At 41.2% G+C, this 21,667-nt stretch overlaps 1 protein-coding gene across 2 annotated transcripts in view; it reads right to left on the bottom strand.

Annotated features, from left to right (window-relative positions):
- Positions 1 to 21,667, bottom strand: part of atf6 (activating transcription factor 6) — a 516,610-nt gene that overhangs the window by 229,695 nt on the left and 265,248 nt on the right. For both annotated transcript variants that reach the window (XM_068037874.1, XM_068037875.1), the window contains exon 13: positions 10,603 to 10,670. In XM_068037874.1, the coding sequence (XP_067893975.1) occupies positions 10,603 to 10,670 (68 nt within the window). The remainder of the gene's footprint in view (positions 1 to 10,602; positions 10,671 to 21,667) is intronic.

Genomic DNA, 21,667 nt, shown 5'->3' with positions numbered 1-21,667 from the left:
TTGGAGGGGAACTTGTAGGTGGTGGTGTTTCGAACATACGAATTATGAGCAGGAGTAGGCCACTCGGCCCCTCCCGCCTGCTCTGCCATTCAACAAGATCATGGCTGATCTGAATGTAACCGCAACTCCACATTCCCACCTACCCCCGATAATCTTTCACCCCTTTGCTCATCAAGAATCTATCTACCTCTGCCTTAAAAATATTCAAAGACTCTGCTTCCCCCACCTTTTGAGGAAGAGAATTCCAAAGACGCACAACCTTCCGAGAGAAAAAATTTCTCCTCATTGCTTTCTTAAATGGGCGACCCCTTATTTTTAAAGTGACCCCCTAGTGCTAGATTCTCCCACAAAAGGAAACATCCTTTCCACATCCACCCTGTCAAGACCCCTCAGGGTCTTATACATTTCAACTTAGTCGCTTCTTACTCTCCTAAACTCCAGCGGATACAAGCCCAGCCTGTCCAATCTTTCCTCATAAGACAACGTGCCCAGTACTCCAGATATGTCTCACCAATGCCCTGTATAACTGAAGCATAACCTCCCTACTTTTGTATTCAATTCCCCTCACAATAAACAATAACATTCTATTAGCTTTCCTAATTACTTACTGTACCTGAATACTAACCTTTTGCAATTCATGCACTAGGACACCAGATCCCCCTGCATCTCAGATCTCTGCAATTTATCACCTTTTAGATAATATGCTTCTTTTTTTATTCTTGCTGCCAAAATTGACAATTTCACATTTTCCAACATTATATTCCATTTGCCAGATCTTTGCCCATTCACTTAACCTACCTATATCCCTTTGTAGCCTCCTTATGTCCTCTTCACAACTTACTTTCCTACCCTATCTTTGTGTCATCAGAAAATTTTGCAACCATACATTTGGTCCCTTCATCCAAGTCATTTATATATATATAGATATATATATTGTAAAAAGTTGAGGCCCCAGCACTGATGACTGTGGCACACTACTCGTTACACCTTGCCAACCAGAAAATGACCCATTTATGCCTACTCTCTGTTTGCTGTTAGCTAGACAATCTTCTATCCATGCCAATATGTTACCCCCTACATCAATGTGCTATTATTTTCTGCAATAACCTTGGATGTATCACCTTATCAAATGCCTTCTAGAAATCTAAGTACAGTACATTAACCAGTTCCCCTTTATCCACAGCACATTACTTCTTCAAAGAACTCCATAAATTGGTTAAATATGATTTCCCTTTCACAAAACCATGCTGATTCTGCCTGATTACCTTGAATTTTTCTAAGTGCCCTGCTATAACGTCTTCTAACAGTTTCCCTATGACAAATGTTAAGTTAATTGGCTTGTAGTTTCCTGCTTTCTGCCTCCCTCCCTTTTTGAATAAAGGAGCTACATTCGCTATTTTCCAATCTAATGGAACCTTCCCCGAATCTCAGGAATTTTGGAAAATTAAAACCAACGCATCAACTATCTCCAGCCACTTCTTTTAACACCCTAGGATGAAGTCCATCAGGACCCGAGGACTTGTCAGCCGCAGCTCCAACAATTTGCTCAGTACCACCTTCCTGGTGATTGTACTTTCCTCCCTCCCTTCCATTTCCTGATTTACAGATAATTCTGAAATGTTACTTGTATCCTCTATAGTGAAGACTGACGCAAAATACCTGTTCAATTCATCTACCCTCTCCTTATTTTCCATCATTAATTCCCCAGACACACTTTCTATAGGACCAACACTCATTTTGTTAACTCTTTTTAAAATATCTATGGAAATCTTACTGTTATGTTTCTAGCTAGCTTTCTCTTGTACTCTAATTTTTCCCTCATTAATCTTTTAGTCATTCTTTGCTGTTTTTAATATCCTGCCCAATCTTCTGACCTGCCACCTACCTTTGTGCAATTATATGCTTTTTCTCTAAGTTTGATACCATCTTTAACTTTTTTTTAAATTAACCACAGCTGATGGGTCCTCCCTTTGGAATTCTTCTTTCTCGTTGGAATGTATCTATTCTGTGTATTCTGAAATATCCCCTTAAATGTCTACCATTGCATCTCTATTGACCTATCGCTTAACCTATTTTGCCAGCTCACTTTAGCTAACTCTGCTTTCATGCCCTCATAATCGCCCTTATTTAAGTTTAAGAAACTAGTCTCAGACCCACTCTTCTCTCCCTCACAGGTGAATTACTTGCCGCAGAATTCCGAGCTTCTGACCTGCTCTTGTAGCCACAGCATTTACGTGGCTGGTCTAGTTCAGTTTCTGGTTAATGGTAACCCCATGGGGAGATGAAAGCAAAGATATCCAATTTATCTCTGTTAGATGCCAAATGGTTTAGGATAAGGGTCTGAGCTGCAGTGTCAATATTACAAAGATAGCATAGTGTTGCATAGCATATGGGATTTAAAGCTCAGCTGTGGATCAAATAGGACACCCAGGCAGTTTACTGCCTGATTCAACCTGAGAGAGCAGCCAAGAGGAGGGATGGAGCCAGTGAGAAAGATGCTAAGTTCTTGGCTGAGTTTGAAAATAATTACTTCAATTTTGTTTCAATTGGATGAAATTTTGGCTCATGAACTACTTACTGTCAGACATGCAGGCTGCCAGCTAAGAGGTGGTTATGATCAAGAGTGATAATGACCTGGAACTCACTGCCTATGAGAAAGGTGGATGGGGAGACGATCAAAGATTTCAAAAGGAAATTGGATGGGAACTAAACTTGCAGGGCTGCAGGGATAGGGCAGAGAATGGGAATGATTGGATTGCTTTACAAACAGCTGGCATGGACTAGATGGGCCAAATGGCCTCTATGACTTGGAGCTGCTTGCTGTTTGTGAACACATGGAAGTTGACCCCAATGCTCATCATGTTGCTAAGGAGCATCGCATTGACTGAGGAGTGGACCAGGGAATCGCCACTGCCTTCTCCAACAGTTTCCCCTCTCCTCCCGTCAGCATTTTGAAGGGACCATTTCCTCCCACCCCCACCCGACCGCCCATCATCCTGTTCTGTCCTTGGCCTGCTACCAATGAAGCTCACTGCAATTTTGAGGAGCAGCACCTCATCTTTCAACTGAGCACCTTACAGCCTTCTGGACTTAACATTTGAATTCAATAATTTTAGATCATAATGTCTGCCCCCATTTTCCTTACTTTTTTTTGCTGTTTCAATTTTCTCTCTTTCTTAATCCCTTCATTTTGTGTTGCTGCTACCCTGCCATTCACACCTCATCATGATACACTTTTTCCTTTACTTGTCCCATAAACATTCATTTTGGCTTTGTACCGTGAAACCTTTTGTCATTTAATCTGTCCTGCCCTCCACCCCATCACAAACCCTTCCCTTTTGTTCTTCTACTTAATCTCCCCCCTTTGACTCCCTCAAAACCTGTAACATTTCTAACTTTTCTCAGTTCTGATGAAGGGTCACAGTCCTGAAAACGGTAGCTCTCTTTCTCTCTCCACAGATGCTGCCTCACCTGCTCAGTGTTATCGGCATGATCAGATTTCTATTATCTGCAATATTTTGCTTTAGTAATTGTGTGAACACAGAGCTGGGAGGTAATGACTCATTTATAGACGTTAAAAAGAGATGTTAAATGAGACAATAGTTGAGATGCAGAGGAATAGAGCCTAAGTGTTGCTGAACACTGTGGCCAGGAAAGATGATTCATGCGTCAAGAGGAATGTTCAATGGAAATGGAGAACAAAACTTCTATCTCAGCAATACCAACTAAGTATAAATTCAGCACTTTTAATTGAATTTGTGCGAATGAACTGTGTAACCAGGGGCCAGAATCAATCAAGGATCAAGTCAAAGCAAAGGCGAAGTTCAACCCTCGGGTAATCCTTTAAGTATAGCAGGCTCCAAAGAAGCCAATTACTTACAATTGCTGGGATCCCATTCAAATTTAGAGCACAGAAATTTATAGATCAAGAAGCAATCTACCTCAGCAGGTCTCTGCTAACTCTTGGCTGAAGCAAAACTAAACCCATTGACTGGCTCTTCTTTTAGCCATTTATCCTCCTCTGCTCCAAATATTTATCCAACCTTCCCTTTAAAAAATGCACTTGTCTCTACCTGTGGTGATGCTTTCTATGCTGTAATAAAACTCTACATCATGAAATTTCTCCTCTCTTCTCCCCAGTTTTGAGGATTTTAAATCGATGACCCCTCGTCACCATCTCCCCAGCTACAGAAAACAGTCTTTCCTTCTTAGCTCATAAGAGTTGCTTGGCAAAAAAGACCAAGGTCTATTGAATTTGTCTTCTAACATCCTGATGGTCACATGATACAATAATGGAGTTATTCACTCAATCATGGCTATCCATAATTTTGAAAACCTCCATTAAATCTTCTCTTAGCTTCTTACAACTGCAGTTGCCCATCATTGCCTTTTAGTGAATCTACCCAGTACATGCTCTAGGAGTTTAATGTGCTTTCAAGAAAGGGGCACCCAAAACTACAGTCAGCACTCCGTAGCCTAACCAATATTTTGGCAACCCAGAAGTCCTTTCTTCCACTCGAGCACTATGTCACTGCTTATAAATTCTACTTGTAGTGAAATATGTATCTGAAACTCTTGATGTCTCTGTTCATCCACACCCAATATCTTTCGCTCAAAATGTATTTCTTCATACTCATATCACACTCATGGAGGGAAAAATGATAAAATATGAAATTAACCATACGAATTAAGAAATAAAAGTAAACTGTTGCACTAAGTGTTATGGAAGTGATTCTATTTTTATTCTTAGAATAGTTTTTGAGGAATTCATGGTCAAATTGAAGAAATGTTGGACCAGCTTTTTTTTTTCCAAGAGGGTCATCAAGAGGGCACTGAAAGAACTAGTTTGGCAACAATGTACTGGTTGTCACATGACTAAAGTTAAAACTAGAACAGAAACCTTGGTAACGGGGAAAATGTGGACAGACAAGTCAGTCGCGCCCCTTGATTGGACGAGCCCGGCAGCAGCAGCGTGCACCTGAGAGGGCAGAGAACTCACAAGCTTTTGCTTGTATTGCCAGTATGTTTTACCTTCTGGACTGAGCCGCTGATAAAGTAAGCCTGCTGCTGAAGTGAAGGAAGGAGAGAAGACCACAACCCAGCTCGTTTTCCAGCATCTCTAAAAGACCTTGAGATGTCTACGATGTCAATTCATCTCGTCTCCTGTCTTTGAAGAAAGCCTGCTAAATTAGTTCTCACCGTCGCCTGAGAAGAACTGTTCTAAAAGATCTCAGTGACCTGTCTACGTGTATTCCGAAGTTAGACTGTATGCCAACGAGCAAGTAAACAGCCCAAGTTTGTTTTGACTATAACATAGCTCTGAATTTTAAAAATTCCTTTTATTTTTCCGGTTAACCGGTGTATGTATGCGTGTGTGAGTGTGAGGGGCTAAGGTAAAAAGGCGACTTTAAAATTTAAAATCTATGTGTTTATGCTCTACTTCATTACTAGCTAAGACTTGTTTTATAATAAACTGTAATTTTGTTGTTCATTAAAGAAACCTGGTTAGTGTGTTCTATTCCGGGAAAAATAAAGAATATGATTGACTATATCAGTAAGTGGAAAATTTAAAAATATATGTTGTGACCTGTGGAGAAGTGGGACTAGATTGAACAGTGCACTCCTCCCGCCTCGGTCATAACATAAGCTACAAGAAAATAGACACTTTGCTACCCAGCAACGTGGAGGGAGAGGTCAGGTGATCCCCTCCTGTACTGCCATTCAGCATGTTTGTCTGTTGAAGATGGGACCATTAACAACATCTGGAATTGCCTTGAGGAGGCACATTGATATGTAAAACAGCCCATTCCATGCGAACAACTCCTATCATCAAAAATTGGGCTAGCAAAGGCTTTTGCAGATTGACTGACTCCGAAGCCAAGGCCAAAATAATAGATGTGAAATCACACCTATTAATCAAAACAGACCACATTCAGAAACCACTATATCACAATGGTCCCCACATCCTGAGACATTGTATGAACACCCAGGGGATGTTAGACGGATTCAAGCCAAATGGTGAAGAATGAAGCCAGACAAAGATCCTTTTCTTGATAGTCCGTTTATTCACAGAATGCAGCATAACATATCTCTGCCTCCTGCTTATTCCCCACGTGTCCCAGCAGGCTTTCTTTGTATCTGCGCTAAGTCCTTAATTAAACAATGCCCTTCACTCTTGTATCTTTAACAACATAATTAATCTACCATTAGCAGGGGAGAGCATCTTGAGTCACCTAACACCAAACCCTTATTTTTAACATTGGTGTGAGCATCACTGGCTAGGCCAGCATTTATTGCCCATCCCTAATTGACCTTGAGAACTGCCCTTATAAGTTTTTACCTTAAAAGTCATAACTGTTCTGGGAGAGAGAGAGAGAGACAGAAAGCCATTCCAGCCAGAGAAGCTGCGAGATTGATCCAGCTAAGCAATAAGCCCTGCCAGTGCCATCTTTAAACTACTGAGGCAGAGAGATTGCAAAGTGACCTTGACAACTCCCCATCTGAGAAATTGAACCAGGACTCCCACCACCGACTTCGGACTGAGTTTTAACCAAAGGAGTTTCCAATACTTCTTCAATTCCAACTCAAGGATCATTCAGGCCTGCAACGCTGTTATAAATTCCTCCCGGAAGACCCAAAATGTTTCAAAGTGAGCTCTTTTTATAACAATCAAATTCTAACTGCATGCTATCCTGTAGTCTCTATCTTTTCTTGTGTGTGTGAATGCGTGAGTGAATGCATGAGTGAGTGAGGTTGCGACCATTTTTGAGTATTGTTTTAATAAATAGTTATCCTTCTTTTTAAACCTACAAGAAAACCTGTTGTTTGTCTGTTTATTTGACCCTTAAAATACTCAGGAACTAAAACACTATTTTAAAAACTCTATCTATGGTCAGTTGAGAGATGTAACGTGGAAGCCACCCACACCACTTCCCACCTGTCTGTAACTGTTATCCACATTTAATCAGATAATAATGCATGTGTGCACATACTGTGCCCAAGCAGACAAAAATGTCAAGTCTATGCCAACTATTTTTGGAACACATTAACTATAAAATGTGGGCCTACAGCTAGAGAGATGGGAAGCAGGCATCTTTTTTTCCCCTAATTGCAAATTAACTGTTCACATTGTGAAAGTTTGATACTGTCATGAAGACCCCACATGCCAAGAATGAGGCATATTAATTTCGTCATATGAACATTCATTTTAAACTGTTGCTGGAACAAAGAAATGGCTTGTTTAAAGAGATCAGCAGTGGCTGGAAAACATTTGCATACTAAGAGACAGTGCCTGGAGACAGTAGAAGGGCTCCCTGATCCAATTAACCCAAATGGATTTTGATCACCAGACACTGAATGTGGAAGAAAGCGAGCATTCCAGAGTGTCTGCTAAGATGGAGAATCCACAAATGCAGGAGTTTGTTAAAACAGCTAGTCACATGACTAACCAGCTGTCCCTGGTTTTGTTCGTAATGTTCAAGGCACAGTTTGGGTCAGATTGCAACTAAACTTGGAAGAAGAGAGCCTCTCTCCTGGCTAGCTCTCTCTCTTTCTCTCATGAATCTTTGGATCCATTGAAGTCACTTGCACCTCAAGAGAGAAAAGACTCCTACATCGAAACAAGTTTTAAAGCGTGCACTGGGCCCCAATGAAATGGCAAGATCTATTGCAATCAAAGCCTCGACATCAAACTCAAAGGACCTTAAATAAATCCCAGCTATTGCCTCAAACTTTTCCCCTTTATGCTTTCTACTTTTCTGTCTCTTTCTGCGTATGCATGCTAGTGCGGTCGCATCGCGTATCCGTAGTCGTTCGCCAAATTAGAGTTCAAGATTAATAAACTTCCATCTTCCTTGCTTAAATCTAAGAAAACCTGTCTGGTTGATTTTGTTGCCTGACAGAAGTGAACAAGGATTCACTGAGGGGGAGCTAAAAACACGGTGTTTTTAAAATTAAACCCTGTTATGGTTAAACCAGGCAAAGGCTGAGAGGGAACCCCTAGACCCCTTTCTCACCTGGTCATTACAATACTGATTGTTAATATATTTTATGTGAAAATGAAAGCTTGTGCTTCAGCACAAGTGTTATTCAGTCTGCCTTCTGGAAAGAGAGAAGGACTCTCATGGCAGAATTTGTGACGTTTCAGTGTCAGTATACAGAGAAATAGTTTTCCGTAACAATCTCCAAGTCATACTATGCTTTAACAACATACTGGCCAGTAAAATGTGCACTAAAATTATAGGGAATGTGAGGACTAAATACAGGTGTTAACAGTGAGATGGAACCACTGAGGAAATCTATTGAAAAAGCCTGAAAACGGTGACACATTAAAGCTTCGAAAGGAAGTAAAATACCTTGGAAGGCCAGCTCTCCTGACGGTTCAGTGAATTAAGGAAACATGGGCTGGATTTTAAGAGCCCGCCACAAATCTCGGCGACGAGCTCAAACCAAAGAGCTGTCACAATCTCAAGCATGGCAGCTCCTTTAAATAGCTGGCGCAGCCCGCCCCCTCCAAACTTGTGGAGGGAGCGGGCAGTTTGTTCCCGGCAAAGGCGTCAGCTGTATGTGCGCAGTCACTGGCACCATTTTTAAAGGGCAGCCAGTCCTGCCGCCTAATTTAAAATTTTAAACATATACCCCCAAAATTAAAAATATCTTATGCCCCTTTCCCACCCCCAATATCAACTATTTGCCCTTCCCCCCCCAAAAACATTTACCTTTTACATCTGACCTACCCCCCGCCCCCAGACTGCACAAAGTTTGAGGTTCAAACCTTCCCCCATCTCCTCCACCCATTAAGTGCATTTGACCCCACCCGCCCACCTCCCGCACTGAGAATCTTATCTCTTTCCTCCTCCCCCACTCCCCATGAGTGTCACGCCACCTTTCCCCGGATGGGGAACTGAAAGCATGGGAGTGTTAGCTGCTGAGCCGAAGATTGTAGCGGGCCCTCAAGGTTGGAGGTAAACCTATGTAAATTTATTAATTCTATTCATTTAACATTTTAATTGAGGTCCCGTCGCCCAACAGCAGGGGCGCTGCCACACATCACGATGTTGAGGGCTTGGTAAAATCCAGCCCATGGTGTGGTACTAAGCCAATATACTGCTCCAGGTGGCAAGCTTTGATCCCAGCTGATCTATGTTGAGTGCGATGACCTCAACAAGGAGGTGGTAAAAGTGCTTCAACTAACCTGGGGCTCTGGGGAAGGGGAAGACCAGAAGTTAGCCCGAGTTTCTGCTCCTGGTTTAATTTCCTGCCAGTCCTCTCTTGCTGTGCTCACACACCAAGAATGGTCACTTTCATTGAGATGTTTTACGACAGCCAGTATAAAAGGAGCTTTGCTAACAGTTCAAAAATGGACATTTTGACTCAGATTTCCTTATTTTGTTGTTGTTTATGTTAGTTTAAATTGAGTTAAATATAGAACACTAAAAATGAGAGATATTCAACACCTCACTCCCATTGCTTATTGCTATGTTTCCTGTTATTTATTTTTGAGACGCACGCAAAGCTGACAAAGTCACAGGTACTGCTCATCCAGCTATCTTGAGATGGCAACAATGTGACTGGGACACTCCAGAGAGCATTAAGAGTCAAGTAAATAACCAGATGAGAGTCACACGTAGGGCACCCAGGTGGGGATAGCATGCTCCCGTGCTAAACAGCATGAGTCAACCAGTTGGGCTTAAACAACAATTGTCATGTCCCCCAGCCCCTGCTGCCAGCCCACAAATTAGCAGTTATCACATTCAAATTCAAAACATGCCACTTGGGAATTGGAATACATGATCTCTGGGCTGTTAGGCTAACATGTAACCAAAACCAATAGAGATCACAACATAACAAAAGATGAGGAAAGGTCATTGAGCCCATTTGATTCACTGAGATTCTACACTACATGGGTTACTAGTCCAATATACAACTATACCCCAAAAAAATCTCTTGCAGGGATGTTCCTCAGGGATTTTCCCAATTGGCCACCGTAACCTTGAACATCAGGAACTTCAGGTAGACACGGAAATGGGTTCGCTACTAAAAAAATTAAGGCAGTCGATTAAGAGAAACCACCAAGGCATTTCCCAACATGTTTGTGCATAAACCTGTTGAATGCTTTTGCCTTGTTACAGAAAGCAATTGACATGACTCATATCCACTTTAATTTAGGAGCAATAAAAAAGTTGTTATTCTAGGGCCAATGCAATATCGTTAAGCATTAAGTCAAGTTTTGAATCACAGAAAGTGCTGGCTCACCTATGAAAGCTGACTTTTGCTATGAGAATGAGTAAAAAAGGATCCAAATAACAACAAATTGTAGCAATGAATCCAAATATAAGTCACCATCTTTGGGAGATTCTCAGAAGCATAGACGTTTACAGTGCAGGATGAGGCCTACTGGTCCAGCATAGCTTTCCTGACCTCCACCAGTGCAATCCCATTGCACTGTTCCCTCCCAAGACCCTTGTACCTTCAATGATCCCGAAAACTGGGGGTCAAGGCAGATTTAAAGCCTTCTGTCCTATGCATTTAACCATCTGTAACTGAAAAAGGTCCCTAAGCAGTAACCTAACAGAGAATTCCAATCACAAAACAATGACTTACTTTTCATCAATGTCTGTGTACTTCCTTGTAACATAGTGGGCGACATCAGTTTTCTTATCCACAGGTTTCTGCAAGGAAATGGAAGTAGCTACATTAAAAGCTATTTACAAAGTAGAAATGATATTGTAAAAGTAATGGCAGACTCAACTGAAAACTAATCAGAAATTATTTCAGAATTTGGAACATCAAGTGACAAGAACTCAAGTCTGGGCCATATTACTGCATAAGAGTCAGATACCACTCATCCAACCAGCAAATCCTGACTCAGTTTAAACAATAAGTTGGGAGAGGAAGTGAGTGTCCCTGCACACTCTTTAGAACCATTACTATACTATATTGCCTCTCACTATCTCTTTTGCAAAATGCATCACCTCACACTTCTCCGCCATTTGTCTGCTCTTTCTGTTAGCCTATCTACATCCTATTGCAGTCAATTCGTACCATCCTCACTGGTTGACACACATCCAACTTTGGTATCAGCAGCAAATTTTGAAATTTTCTTTTGCATTCCAAAATCCAGGTCATATAAGTGGTGGACCCAGCACAGACCCTTGTCTGAAAACCATTTACCATGACTTGCTATCCTTAAGCCAACTTTTTTTAAATCCAAGTGGACATTGTCCTTCCTATTCCATGGGCCTCAATTTTAACTAACCTTTTATATGTGGTACTTTATCACATGCTTTCTTAAAATTCATACAGACAACATACAATGCATTCCTTTCATCAACCTTCTCTGCTGCTTGGTCAAAAAATTCAATTACATTAGTCAAGCATGATCTGCCTTTCACAAATCTGTGCTGGTTCTCCTTAATTAGGAGATTTTTCCTTGATTATTGTTTTTAAAACCTTAACCACCACTGATGTTAAACTAACTGGCCTGCAGTTACTAGCAATGTGCTTACACCCTTTCTTAAATAAGTGTGTCACATTTGCCACTCTCCAATCCTCTGGCACTTCCCCTGTATCTAGGGAAGATTGGAAGATTATGGCAAGCCCTTCTGCTATCTCCAACCCCACTTCCTTTAGCAACCTGGGATGCAAGCCATCCAGAAATCAAATCGAGAACTTGATTTCCAGGAGAATTCAACAGATTTATCATAACCTTGCCCCCCACTTCTATGAAGTACCTCAGGATGTTTTCCTAAGTTAAAGGAGTAACACGTAATTTTTGTTATAATAACACACGATTAATTTCATGATGAATAATGACCCAAAAATGTATCAAAAGATCCAAGTTAAAATTTATAATAAAAAAATTGCCAACTCTACAGCAACTCCACCGATCATGTATCTTATTCTATAACTACTTCTAATATAGCCCAATTTCACTTTTTACATCTTGACTGAACTGCTTGAACGATATAAATTATAACAGCGTTAATTTATCTTTCGCCTCCTAACCCTCACTGTCCATTTTGAAGGTTGGGAACAAGGGCCGGAGAATTGTGTTTTCAGTGACTGAAATCAGGATTTAAAGGCCAGATATTCAGAAAATTACAGTGCCATTCTTTAACACCGATGTTATCACATTGGGGGTAATCTTTGACAGATAAAAACATTGCCAAACAAATGTATGAAGTAGCTGTTTCTTGGAGTCGGACTATACCAAATGAGTAAACTCATATATTTTGTTTTCAAATAAATCAGTATATTGGTACACAGTTTGTATGTCTTCTTCCTTTGAAATTTTCCACATCAGGTGCACTGTAAGGGATATCACCGGGTTATCAATTCTCATCGCCAGTTGCAGATTAGTGCTATGAATTCAATGGGAAGGGAACCTGACAAAGATTCAGGAGGGGAAAGGCAAAAAGAGAGGAAAATCTTATGTTAAAGTAATTGCGGATGAAAAACGGCTCACAGAATGACATGATGGGGCATGTCCTTATTGGTTTTAAGCTCGTAACCACAAGAACTGCGGCTGTGTTTAATGACAATCCCACTTCCCTTTGCCATTGGATAGAATATAAAGGAATGTTGCTAAGTGGATTCTTATTTTCATATCTTGGGGAGAGGAACTCTTAGAAGGCTAACCAACAGAAAACAGAGAGTCATGATAAATGGGTCTTTTTCTGGTTGGCAAGATGTAACTAGTGGGGTGCCACAGGGTTTGGTCCTCAGGCCCCAACTATTTACAATCTATATAAACGACTTGGATGCAGGGATAGAAGGTACTAAAGCCAAATTTGCAGATGACACTAAAATAGGTGGGACAGTAAGTTGCAATAAAGAAATAAGAAATTTACAAATGGATATGGATAGGTTAGATAAATGGGCCAGAATTTGGCAGATGGATTTTAACATGAATAAGTGTGAGGTTATCCATTTTGGTTGGAAGAATAGAAAGGCAAATTATCTAAATGGAGAGAAACTTCAGAGTGCTTCGGTGCAGAGGGATCTGGGTGTCCTCGTGCATAAATCGCAGAAAACTGGTATGTGGGTACAGCAGGTGATAAGGAAGGCAAATGGAATTTTGGCATTTATTGCCAAAGGAATAGAATATAAAAGTAGGGAAGTGTTGCTGCAACTGTACAAGGTACCGGTGAGACCGCACCTGGAGTATTGCGAACAGTTTTGGTCCTCTTATTTGAGAAAGGATGTAGTTGCATTGGAGGCAGTTCACAGGAGGTTCACTAGATTGATTCCAGAGCTGGGGGGCTTGTCTTATGAAGAGAGGTTGAGCAGTTTAGGCCTTTACTCTCTGGAGTTTAGAAGAATGAGAGGAGATCTAATTGAGGTATATAAGATGATTAAGGGGATTGACAAAGTAGACATAGAGAAGATGTTTCCTCTTGTGGGGCAATCTAGAACGAGAGGTCTTAGGATAAGGGATAGCAGATTTAAAATAGAGATGAGGAGAAATTACTTCTCTCAAAGGGTCGTGAATCTGTGGAATTCACCACCCCAGAGTGCAATGGATGCCGGGATATTGGGTAAATTTAAGGAGGAGATAGACAGATTTTTAATTAGAAATGGGTTGAAGGGTTGTGGAGAACGGGCAGGAAAGTGGAGTTGAGGCCGAGATGAGATCAGCCATGATCGTATTGAATGGCGGAGCAGGCTCGAGGGGCTGAATTGCCTACTCCTGCTCCTAGTTCTTATGTTCTTCTGTAAGACAGAACAGAGAAGGCACAGAACTTAATCATGATGACACAATTTGTAAACACTTTGTACCTTCAACATAAAGACAAAATTAAAAGAATTCAGAGTGCTGAAAGGAAATAGATTGATTTCATGTTACTCTACAATGTTGACATTAATTGGTATCCATCACAGACAAAGGTTTCATTTAGCATCGATTACTTTGGCTCCATGCACAGACATGAACGACTTGGCATGGTGTAATGCTCAGAAGCAGCTTTCCGATTAGGTAATCTTTTGATATTCACTAAACAGACCCAATCAAGTCTGGATCACTGTTGAAGTCTTGGCAGCAAATTCTTCTTTGAAGTTGCAAATAAACATATCTAATTAATGATTTTTTGGGGAAATCTTAAGAATGAAACTGAAAACCACACAAACAAAAAGGTAACAGGCGTCACACTGCAATGTTTCCACATTTTTAATACAATAAATGACACTTTTGGATGACAGGAGCAAGGCGCAATCAAAACAATTTCACTTTAGAAGCTAAAAGCAGGTGTGAGTGCACAGGGAGGAATGTGGTGAGTTTGCACATTGTCCTTGCACTCCAGTCCTTTATCTCCAGTTTCGGGTTAGGTTTAATTGTCAATGGAAAGAATGAATAATTTTTTTTGGAACTGCTTCATGCAAAGTTTTTTCCATGGACATATGAATTATTTTTCATGCATTGTGACTTTTAAGTTTTTTATTCTGATTGCACAAGCACCTCATAGCAGAGTGCGCACATTTATCACACCCAGTTCAAGACACTGCAGAAAGCTGACAGTGTTGCGAAAAGTGGTTACAAATGTCATTTGTTTTCAGATTAGGCTCCCCTATCCACTAAACTCCCCATTGTGCACATCATGTTCCCCCTTTAGCCCAACAGGACACTTCTATTTGCGGCTCATTTTTTTTTATTCGTTCGGGAGATGCTAACATCTCCGGGTCAGAAGTTTGTGGATTCAAGTCCCATTCCAGAGACTTCAGAATAAAATCTGGCCTGAACTCCAGTGAAGTACTGAGGATGTACTGTGCTTTCAGCTGAGACATTAAACCAAGGCTCCATCTGCCCTCTTAGATGGACATAAAAGATCCTGCGGGACTATTGCGAAGAGGAGTAAGGGTACTCGTCCCCAGTGTCCTGGCCAATATTTACCCCTCAGCCAACAACACCACAACAGAGTAACACATTGATGTTCATGAGACCTTGCCATGCGCAATTTGACTGCCACTTTTCCTACATTAAAACAGTGACGAGACTTCACGACATCCTAAAGTGAAAGGCACTATATAAATGCAAGTTTGTTCTTTCTTTTAATGCTTCATCACCCCCGAAAAGGAGGTGAAGTTCCAATCAGGCAAATTCTGACAGTTCCTTCCCTTTCCTTCCCAGATGAATTATCCCATCCCGACATTGCCTTTTAGTGGTCACACTAAGGGATTTAAGAATCCAGTGCACCTGAAGCAGCTGAAGAGAGCAGACACCTTGCTCCTCAGGTTTTTCAGATAAACTTACAATCAGAAATGTAATAGCATTTTCACTCATTAAAAGCTCAGTCTTAGTGTTGAAAAATGCATTTTCTAGCCCATTAACCCCTAACTACCAGATTCTAACAGTTAAATTCGCCATATTCTAAGATCTGTAACAGATGCCTCAATATAAGACAAAATTACTGGATATAATATAAATATATGTGGGAAATAACTAATAAATAAGAGAAATAGATTAAATAAAAGTGAATAATTGGATCAGCGCTGAAAATGATCAATTGACAATGTTCTCTTGGCAAAGTTGCTATGTTCTGTTTTTAGGCGCTCGAGCCTCTATCCTAGCAATGTGGCTGAGACAACAACAAACAATAATACCTCAGAATCACAGAATTGTTGCAGTGCAGAAGGCCATTCAGCCCATCATGTCTGCACCAGCTCTCCAAAACAGCTAATCACTCAGTTCCATTCTCCCACCTTCTCCCCATAACTCTGCACATTCTTCCTTTTCATATAACATAATATATAATTCCCTTTTGAATGTTTCAATTCAACCTGCATCCACCACACTCTCAGGCAGTGCATTTCAGACCTTAACCACTCACTGCATGAAAAAGTTTTTCCTCATGTCACTTTTGCTTCTCTTACCAATTACTTTAAATCTGTGCCCTCTCATTCTCGATCCTTTCACGCATGGGAACAGTTTCTCTCTATCTACTCTGTCCAGACCCCTCACAATTTTGAATATCTCTATCAAATCACCTCTCAGCCTTCTCTTCTCCGAGGAAAACAGTCCTAACTTCTCCAATCTATCTTCATAACTGAAGTTCCTCATCTCTGGAACCATTCTCATGAATCTTTTCTCTACTCTCTCCAATTCCCTCACATCCTTCCTAAAGTGCGGCATCCAAAACGAGATGCAATACTCCAGCTGAGGCCAAACTAGTGTCTTATACAGGTTCAATATAACTTCCTTGCTCTTGTACTCTATGTCCCAATTAATAAAGCCCAGCAAAATGTATGCTTTATTGACCCCTGCAGAACTCCACTACAAACCTTCCTCCAGCCCAAAAAACATCCATTAACCACTACTCTTTGTTTCCTGTCACTCAGCCAATTTCGTATTCATGTTGCTATTGTCCCTTTTATTCAATGAGCTATAACTTTGCTCACAAGTCCGTTGTGTGGCACTGTATCAAATGCCTTTTGAAAGTCCAGGTACAACACATCAACAGCATTGCCCTCATCAACCCTCTCTGTTCCATCCTCAAAAAACTCCAGCAAGTTAGTGAAATATGATTTGCCCTTCAGAAATCCATGCTGGCTTTTCTTAATTAACTCGCATTTGTCCATATGACTACTAATTTTGTCCCGAGTTATTTTTTCTCGACGTTTCCCCAACACCGAAGTTAAACTAACTGGCCTGTAGTTGCTGGGCTTATCTTTTTTGAACACAGAATCGTTACAGTGCAAAAGGAGGCCATTCGGCCCATCGTGTCGCACTGGTTCTCTGAAAGAGCAATTCCCTCAGTTCCATTCCCCCCGTAAACCTGCATATTCTTCCTTTTCATATAACTGCCTAATTCCCTTTCGAATGCTTCAATTGAACCTGCCTCCATCATGTTCTCAGGCATCGCATTCCAGACCTTAACCACTCTCTGCGTGAAAAAGTCTTTCCTCATGTACAAGGGTGTAACATTTGCAATTCTCCAGTCCTCCGGCACCACCTCTCAGTCTAAGGAAGACTGAAAAATTATGGCCAGTGCCTCTGCAATTTCCACCCTCACTTCCCTCAGTGTACTTGGATGTATCTCATCCGGGCCTGGTGCTTTATCCACTTTAAGTACAGACAACCTATCCAATACTTCCTCTTTATCAATTTTAAACCTCTCTAGTGTCTGAATTACCTCCTCTTTCAACATTGCCTAGGTGGCATCTTCTTCCTTGGTAAAGACAGATACAAAGTATTCATTTAATACCTCAGCTATGCCCTCTGCCTCCATGTGTAAATCCCCTGGTTAGTCCGTAATCGGCCCCACCCCTCCTTTTACCACCCTTTTACTATTTATATGCCGATAGAAAACTTTGGGATTTCCTTCAATGCTAGCTGCCAGTCTCTTTTCATACTCTCTCTTTGCTTCTCTTATTTGCTTTTTCACTACCCCTCTGGGCCTTCTATTTTCAGCCTGGTTCTCAAACTTATTTTCTATCTGGCATCTATCATATGCACACCTTTTCTTCTTTATCTTAATCTCTACCTCTTTTGTCATCCAGGGGACTCTGGATTTGTTTATCCTACCTTTCCCCTTTGAGGGAACATACCTGGACAGTGCCCAAACCATCTCTTCTGTGAAGGGAGCCCATTGTTCAGCTACAGGTTTTCCTGCCAACTTTTGATTTCTATTTATTCGCCTCAGCTCCATTCTTAACCCAGTCAAGCTGGCTTTCCCCCAGTTAATTATTCTTACTCTGAATTGCTCTTTGTCCTTTTCCATAGTCAGTTTAACCTTATGATACAATGATCACTGTTCCCTCAATGTTCTCCTACTGATACTTGATCTACTTGGCCCACCTCATTCCCAGGAACCAGGTCTGGCAGTGCCTCCTTTCTCATTGAACTATCAACATGCTGCTGTAGAACATTTTCCTGAACACGCTCCAGGATCTCTTGCCCCTCACTGCCCTTTACACTACTACTATATCAGTCTATGTTTGGATAACTAAAGTCTTCCATTACATCTACCTATAATTTTTGCACCTCTCTGTAATTTCCTTGCATATTTGTTTCTCCATGTCCTTCCCACTAGCTGGTGGCCTATAGACAAGACCAAGCAATGTAACTTGTTACATTGTTCCTTAGCTCTAGCCAAATTGATTCTGTCCTCAACCCCTCCTATATTTATACAGCATCCATCACGTAATAAAGTGTCCCAAGGCACTTTACAACCATTAAAATAATTTGACATTGAGCCACACAAGGAGATATTTGACCAGCTAACCAAATGCTTGGTCAAAGAGCTAGGTTTTAAGGAGCGCCTTCAAGGAGGAAAGAGAGGCAAAGAGATTTAGGAAGAGAATTCCAGAGTTCAGGGCCTTGTCAACTGAAAGCATGGCTGCCAATGCTGGAGCAATTAAAATCAGGAATTCTGAAGAGGCTAGAATTAGCAGAATCCAGAGATCTCGGGGGACAATGAAGGCTGGAACAGATCACAGAGATAGGGAGGGGAGAGTCCATGAAAGGATTTGAAAACATGGATGATATTTTGAAAATCGAGGCGTTGCTTAACTGGAAGCCAATGCAAGTCAGCAAGCAGAAAGGCAATGGGTTAGCAGGACTTTGAGAGAGTTAGGACATGGGCAGCAGAGTTTTGAATGACCTCAAGTTTGCGGAGGGTAGAACGAGGGAGGCTGGCCAGGAGTGCGTTTGAATAGCCAAGACTAGAGGTAACAAAGGCATAGAGAAGGGTTTCAGCAACTGATAAGCTGAAGCAAAGTCAGAGTTGGGCAATGTTATGGGGGTGGAAATAGGCAGTGCTAGTGATGGCTTGGATATTTGTTGGAAGCTCATCTCGGGATAAAATATAATACCAAGGTTGCAAACAGTCTGGCTCAGGCTCAGACAGTTTCCAGAAAGAGGGAACAGAGTTTGTGATGGGCTTCTGTCTTCCCAATATTTAGTTGGAGGAAATTTCTGTTCATCCAGTACTAGATGTCAGACAAGCAGTTTGACAGTTTATAGAGACAGTGGACAGCTCAAGAGAGGTGGAGGAGAGGTAAAACTGGGAATTGCAACTTATATAAGGAAGGTACATCAGAGGTAATGGTATGGGAACAGGAAGAGAAACTACTGCAAGTGATTCTCTGGCTGCGACTGGATAGACTGGAATGCAATTGGGTGCATGCAGTTCCACCCAGCTAGACGACGGTGGAGAAGCGTTGGAGCAGAATCTTGGGATCAACCACGTCAAAGGCTGCAGACAGGTCAAGGAGAGATAGTTTACTTTTATCACAGTCACACAGGATGTCATTTGTGATGTTGTTGGAGAAGAAATGGAGGTTGAAGATGGGACGGTAGTTTGCACGGATGAAGGTGGTCAAGGGTTGTTTTTTGAGAAGAGGATTGATTGATGACAGCAGATTTGAAAGAGAGGGGCCAGTACCTGAAGAGAGAGAGCCGTTAACAATACCAGCTAACATGGGAGCCAGGAAGGGAAGTTGGGTGGTCAGTAGTTTAGTAGGAAGAGGGTCCAGAAAGTAAGATGTAGATCTCATCAACAAGATCAGCTTGGACAGGAGAGAAACTGGAAAAAGAGACCAATCCAAATATCCTACATGCACATTTCACAGTGAGTCACCATAAGTGATGGGGCACACTCAAATGACTGGCCATATTTTGTTCCATTGGAAATACTATTCAATTCCTCTCCAAGACTCTTTTCCGTACCAAAACTAAAGAAGGGCACCAGCTTCAGTGTGCTTTTAATGCTTCATAAAAGATATAGTCTGATACAATCAGGTGGTGCGCAGAGGAGATTTATCATCCTTACATCTTTAAGACAAACTGTCACCAGGTAAAGGAGGCAACATTGGTTGGATCATTCACCTTCCATGCCTGACAGCTAACTGCAGAGTAGGTGCTTTTCAACAGGATAGAAGAGGCTGCAAGTGCCAAGAGAGCTGGGTTAATAATACTCACGAGGAGACAGAATTGCATAACCTACTAAGGTTATCAATTACTACAACTGGCTGCCGAGGTGGAAGGAGCTGCAGGACACCCAAAACCAGTACAAAGCACCCAGTGGATAGAGTAATGGGCAAACAACATGGTAATTTCCATTCATGCAGCACACAGAGCATTAAGCAACTAACACAGTAAACTCCAGTGACAGTGTACGGAGCAATAGGCAACCAACACAATAAACTGCAGCAGTGTAGTGTACAACTAACATCCACAGTAGTAATACAAAAGGCCAAACTTCTGTTTTTTGCCCCCCTCAATGCCCAATAACTGCACTTTTTTATGGTCTAGCTGTACTCTACAGTGTGTACCACTGCTGCACAAACAAAAATGTCAAGTTTGCTGTTGTTGTGTTAGAATGCTTTACCAGTGAGGGTGACTCAACAGCTGTGACAGCACAGCAGTTAGAACCCTTAGTGCCTGATTTCCAACCTTAGCCCACAGGAAAAACAAACTGTGATTCTGACCACAAAACCATGAACTAATCAGAAAGGACTTTGATCCGTGACATTTACTGTAAACAGGTGTTCTCTATTTTCTCAATGTTTATTATATTAAACAATTTCTGTGTGTGGGCAAACCGCAAATCTTTTCCAAGTTTGCCAATTCCAGCAATGTTATTTTGCTTGCTGAGGCGAAGCAAAAGAAACAGAACTGCCGAAAAGGTGGGGATAGAAGTTGATAAAAATAAAACAGCTGACACCAAAACGAGTGAATTTAGTTCAGAGCCATAATTAAACAGCATTAAAAAACAAACTAGCATTTTACCCCGCACAGATCAGTTTTTTGCTGCAGCTTGCTCCCTTCTACCACCTGCCCACTGACATTTATAGGCTTAGTGCAGCACAACAGCATGAACCCTGTCAAACTTCACATTTCTGATGACTTCAAGCACTCTTAATTGTAATGAGAACTGCATCGCCATGGTAACCTGCTGTTGCCAAGTTATTATTTTGTCAGTTGCTGGAAATAAAGGTTATGAGCCTTTAAAACAGTAACTTTAGTCTATTTGTAGTAATTTAACATTTTGGGACCAATCCATCTCTTTAATGCAATTTAGAGGCTTGATGGACTTATTCAAGGCAAATAAGCTACTTTGGTTGAAAACTGACTTGCCAAGGAAACAGAAGGTGACAATAATTGTAGAAAGCTCTTGCTGGCAATAGTGACGAATGGAGTTCTTGAGATCTGACTTGTATTCTTCACACTTTTCATCAATAACATGAAATACAGCATTTATAGTAAATTCTAAAATTTGCTGAGGACACCCAGCTAAGTAGCCCGGTGACTAGTTTAAGCAAGGCATTCATCAGAGGAATTGACAGGGTAAGGAATGGCAGATTTTTTTTTTTTGAAGAAAAGCACAGGATTAGAAATAACACATTTGAAGAAAAACATGTCACTCTTACCCAATACTTGGAACTGGTTACAGTGATGAATTTAGTTAGCAGCCCAAATGAGATTAAAACTGATCGGCATAGCCAATTCCAACGTGTACTGTATACTGAGCAGATCTACCTGTTCAATGCTCACTGAACTTCTACAGTAGAATGATCAGCTGCTCTGCATTCCCTCTCTACAGCAGTAATTCTATCAGCGTTTTGACAAGAGATACTGTCTGTGTTTCATTTATTCATTCCCAGACCAGCACGACCCTCACAGCACATGACAAGACAGTAACACATCCCATCAGGTCACAGACCTGAAACG

The sequence above is a fragment of the Heterodontus francisci genome, chromosome 8 (assembly GCF_036365525.1).
Source record: "Heterodontus francisci isolate sHetFra1 chromosome 8, sHetFra1.hap1, whole genome shotgun sequence".
NCBI lineage: Eukaryota > Metazoa > Chordata > Chondrichthyes > Heterodontiformes > Heterodontidae > Heterodontus > Heterodontus francisci.
Note: the sequence above shows the minus strand (reverse complement) of the source record. Positions and strands in the feature narration are given on the sequence as shown.